The sequence below is a fragment of the Canis lupus genome, chromosome 9, assembly GCF_003254725.2.
Source record: "Canis lupus dingo isolate Sandy chromosome 9, ASM325472v2, whole genome shotgun sequence".
In the NCBI taxonomy this organism is placed as follows: domain Eukaryota; kingdom Metazoa; phylum Chordata; class Mammalia; order Carnivora; family Canidae; genus Canis; species Canis lupus.
Window position 1 is genome coordinate 38,884,600 of NC_064251.1, and position 4,975 is coordinate 38,889,574.

Consider the following 4,975-nt stretch of genomic DNA (forward strand, 5'->3'; position numbering starts at 1 on the left):
ATATATATATATATATATATATATATAGTTACAATATTTGCCATTCATGTGTGGATGCATATATATATATATATATATATATATATATATATAATTCTTCATCTTGTACAATTTTTCATCTTACTTTTTTTTATAACTGTTGTTATGATACATTTACACGATTTCACTTCATTCCATTTAAGGGCTTAATAATAAACAATCAGGCGTTTACTTTATAATTCCCTAATAAAGGAGAATTTAGGTTTTCTTATTTTAGAATCCTAAATGATGCTGAGTCTGATATCTTTATGTTTAACAATGCCTCTGTATTTGGGTTTGTTTCTTCAGAACTCTTTCCAAAAATGCATCTCCTAGGTTATAAGGTATAAATATTTTTTAGGCTCCTGACATGTGAACACCCACATCTAATGTGTCTTTCTGATCCTCATCTGGTGTTAATCCAGAGCTTCGAGTCACTCGGTCACTGTCTGATGACAGGATGAACAATGGAGATGTGATCTCATGCCTCCAAGTCCCCTAGTGAGGATCCCTTGGTTCAGTTCCTTGCATCTAAGGCAGGTATGTGCCATCCTCTGCATCACCACATCTACCCCATCTGTGTGGTTAGAATAGCTGAGGAAGCACAGAAGTGTCAGCTCTGTGGAAAGGACAGGGCTGGTGAGTTTGTGTATAGATCAGGTCTTATGGGAAGGGACCGGCTAAGAATAGCCTTGGGTCAACACATAGCTCTCTCCTCCTGCTCACGGGGGAAACCATTTCCTCACAAGAAACCAGAACAAGTCATGGGTCTCAGGCTGAAACTTATAACTCAGAGAAGCTATTCTTGGATATCCTGAACTCCTGTGGTACCCTGGGACCCTGAGTTGTGCAACACTCAGCGTGACAACACCACTGTGCTTAAAAATTTCCCTCCACACCCCCAGATTCCATTTCCCCTTCCACCAGGGCTGCCTATAAAGAGCAGGGGAGATCTGTTCACTCTCCAGAAGGACACAGGCAGCAGCAAGCGCCCAGGCCCACCTCTGCAGACAAGCAAGCCCTTGCTCCATCCACAGCTCAGCGTCATGAAGGTCCCCGGGGCTGCCCTCGCCGTCCTCCTCTGCACCATGTCCCTCTGCAGCCAGGTCTTCTCTGCACCATGTGAGTCTCTGTTGTTGCTGCACATGTCCCCATGCTCTGTCCCCACAGCCGGACCACATCCATTTCTGTCTCATGGCGTTGGGAGCCCCCAGGAGAAAATAGGGAGCTTCTCAGAGGGCTAGAAAACATCGTGGCCTTTCTCTTCAAGACTTTTATTTTCATCTTCATAAAGGGATCTTAGCTTTCCCAGGCCCCAGATCTGAGAGCCAGGGTGAGGTAGGGGAGTTACAGTCCCATTTTACAGATGGAAAAATAGGGACCCTAAACAAATGAGTCTGCAAGAGGCTCAATCCAAGCCTAGTGACCTCCCGGTGGGGTCATTCTTCCCCTCACTCACCCTAGACCTCCCCAGAGCACTGTCCCCTGGATGTCATAAGAGAGATGTCCAAGGTTTTTTGTTTGCAAGACAGGACTTCTTGAACCAGGCAAAATTTCCAGGGGCGAGATGAGACAAGAGCAGTCTGCTTAGATGTTTGGATCACATCAAGAAAGACAGCCCATGACAAAAAGTCAAGGAGAAAGAAGACACAGACAGAAACCAGGACAGAGACAGGCATATTTCTAGGCAAAGATGCCCAGTGCCCTCCAGTGATCCTGTCCCCCAGCCTGCACTCCGAGCGAAGTTTTCCTCCAAGTCTTTCTCACCTTCTCAGGGATCCAATCTCATTTTTCCTTCCAAACTGTGACTCAGGCTCCTTCTCTCTCTTCCTCCACAGTTGGTGCTGACACCCCAATAGCCTGCTGCTTCTCCTACGTCTCCAAGCAGATTCCACGCAAGTTCATAGTCGACTGCTTTGAGACCAGCAGCCAATGCTCCAAGCCCGGTATTATGTAAGTGCCAGTCTTCCTGCCCAGCTCTGGGGAGGCAGGGAGGGTCTACAATGGGAGCAGCACCCAAGGGCAAAGACTGGCCTGGGGTGCCATCCTGGAATGGCACAGCCCTCTGGGGCCTATGAGGTATGTAGGACCCCAGTCTCTGAGGTGTGACCTGACCTGCCAGGGGCTTGCAAAGTCAGAGAGGGTTGATCCAGCCCAGAAGGAAGAGAGAAATAAAGGAGTTGACAGCAGGGTCCCCTGGATGCACCCCCACCACCCCAAGTCAGTGAGAGCTGCTCTCTAGACTGAGGTGGGCAGAGAGTCTCTGAGAAAGTAGGTATGCCCCCAGCTGACCAGGACAGAGAGTGGGGCGAGGGGCCACAGTGGACTCAGCATCCTCTTGCTGGATTCCTTGGTATATAATCCTTCCACTTCTCTCCATAGCTTCGAAACCAGAAAAGGCCGCCAGGCCTGTGCCAACCCCAGTGAGGCCTGGGTCCAGGAATATGTGGCCGATCTGAAGCTGAAAGCCTGAGTGGCCTGGAAGCTTGGAGAACCCAGTGACCTCAGTGGGCTGACTGGGGAGCAGAAGTCCGAGCCTTGGAAACACCCCTCTAACCTCCACAGCTACCTCTCCTGTGGGTTGGTTGTTGCCAAACAGCCACACTCAGGGACTCTTTCTAACTTAAATTTCAACTTATTTATACTATTTAATTTTTGTTATTTATTTTCAATGTCATACTGGGACCATTTGCTCCGAGAGACCCCAAGATACCTTCTTCACTGTCCTCCCCTGGTCCCTTCATTTGCACTGTGGATTGGTGTCAATTGAGTGACTGTCCTGGTTTATTCTAGGCAGAAGTGGCATGCAAGCCACCAGACTGACGTGTGTATTAAGATGTTTCTGTTCAATGCTGTGTTCAGCCTAGAGAAATAATAAAGGTAGTCCTTTGAAAACTGGTATTGAGTTTGGTTTTGTCTGCAAAGTCAGAATCGCTGGTCAGAAGGAATAATAGGCAAAAAATAGGCAGGTGTGAAAAGGAGGGAATTGGGAAAGATAAAAGAGTAGCTAGCCCAGAGATACTCTGCTTTATAATGGAGCCACTTTTCTGGATCATTGAAATTATCAATATTTCATAAATCAAATCATAATATACATGCTTCAGGAAAGTTTACTATGGATATTAGTAAGAAGAGTGTCATTTATTTATTTATAATAAATAATAGTAAATAATAATAAATAGATTTATTTATAATAAATCAAGCTTTCTTAATAACAATTACTAACATATTGAGACCTACTTCAGGCTGCGTGTTTTTTAAGTAGGGTCCATTTGATCTTCACAATGAAACAGTACAGTTTAAATACTTATTAATATCCTCATGTGATTCAAGAGTAAACTTCAGCCAGGCTCAGAGAGGGTAAGTAACTTGGTTGAGAGCACACAGCAAGTAAATGGTACAACTGAGTTCTAAAACTAGACTTTGATGTAACTACAGACCCTTAAACACTAGCAAAGTTATGTCCCCAAATATCATCCACTTGTCCTCAAATCACACGCCATGATTGGTTAGGACATTCATATCAGAATCTTTAGGTGTGGGCCTGGGAATTGATAGTTCTACAACCTCATCAGGTGTTCAACATGCATGTTTAACAGCTGAGGACCACGGCAATAGTCAGTATGATTCACTGCTTTTTTCCAAATGCAGTGTATATCTGCATACAGTTACAGGGATAGCATACATTATTTCTGTAGATTCCATGCCCTACAGAGTAAATGGCTAATGTTAGAGGAGGAAAAGACAACCAGCCCATATGTGGGGCTATATAGATTTATACTATATGCCAGTTTCTAAGTTCACTGTGAAAGCTGAGCTATTTAATAGATGGGTTATTCAGTCATAGTTATAACTATAAGAAATGTATACTGAGCCAGATCCCCTTCTGCAGAAGGGAAATTCAAAAGGCTGTGCCAAAACCAAGCATGTGTTAATTCTGTGAGCCATGATTTTTCATTTTGTTTAGAATAATCTAATTTTTGATCCAAAACTGGTTTAGAATTACAGTGATCAAATTCTTTAGAGTACAATTAAATGCTACTATGAAGCAAACATTAAAATGCACGTAGTATTTGATCTAGCTGCCATTTGCCAGGATTCCATTTCTAGGAATGTATTTTGTAGCAACACTACTAAGAACAGGAATACGTAGGCAGAAGAATATTCTTTGCAGCACAGTTTGCAAATAGCAAACTAATGGAAACAACCATCAGCAGAGGATTAAGTCAATAGAGGATTGAGATGCCGGTCAATGGAAACCTCTGCAATCAGTAAAAAGAGTAACACACATCCATATCTATGGAAAGTATGCGTCATGTTAGGTGCAAAAAGTGTCTGTGTTTACATGAAGTATAGGCATATATACTCTACATGCATGCTACAGAACTGTATGTTAGAATAATATTACTCCTGTTTCATTCTTTAAAGCCGTATACACATGTATATTTACAAGAGCAAATATTTGGAAATATATATGTCAAGTAGCTAACTGTGGTTTCTTAGAGGAAAAGAAGACTATTATTTAATTTTGTCATGGACACTTCTCCTTTTTATTTTCTGCACTTCTCTTTTGTTTCTTTTTCAATGAGGATGCATTGCTTACTTTGCCTCTCTCATTTGACCCTACCCACTGATGGGTGATGATACTCCATCCATTGGAATAACTTTCTGGTGACTCTGAACTGGCACATAAGACAGAGCTCATCGTTGCCAGTCATAACAGCTTGAATGCCATCATGGCTTTTATATAATGAGGGCAATGTGACAAGTCATTTCCCTGGGACTTTCATATCACACACACACACACACACACACACACACACAACTCCTCTCAGGCAACATTTTACAGTCCCCTTCTATTACAAGTCGCCCCATTCCCTTAACACCATTACCAGCCACAGCCATGGTAAGAGTGTAGATACTATCAGGAGAATGGGAGGAACAGCCCTTGTCTCCA

General features: G+C 43.3%; 1 protein-coding gene across 1 annotated transcript; it reads left to right on the forward strand.

Moving 5' to 3' along the window:
• Positions 1-946: 946 nt before the first annotated feature.
• LOC112655370 (C-C motif chemokine 3) lies at positions 947-2,917 on the forward strand. Its single transcript, XM_025440462.2, has 3 exons — positions 947-1,140; positions 1,857-1,971; positions 2,401-2,917. The coding sequence occupies exons 1-3, from the start codon at positions 1,065-1,067 to the stop codon at positions 2,489-2,491; spliced, it is 282 nt and encodes a 93-aa protein (XP_025296247.1). The 5' UTR covers positions 947-1,064; the 3' UTR covers positions 2,492-2,917.
• Positions 2,918-4,975: the final 2,058 nt, after the last annotated feature.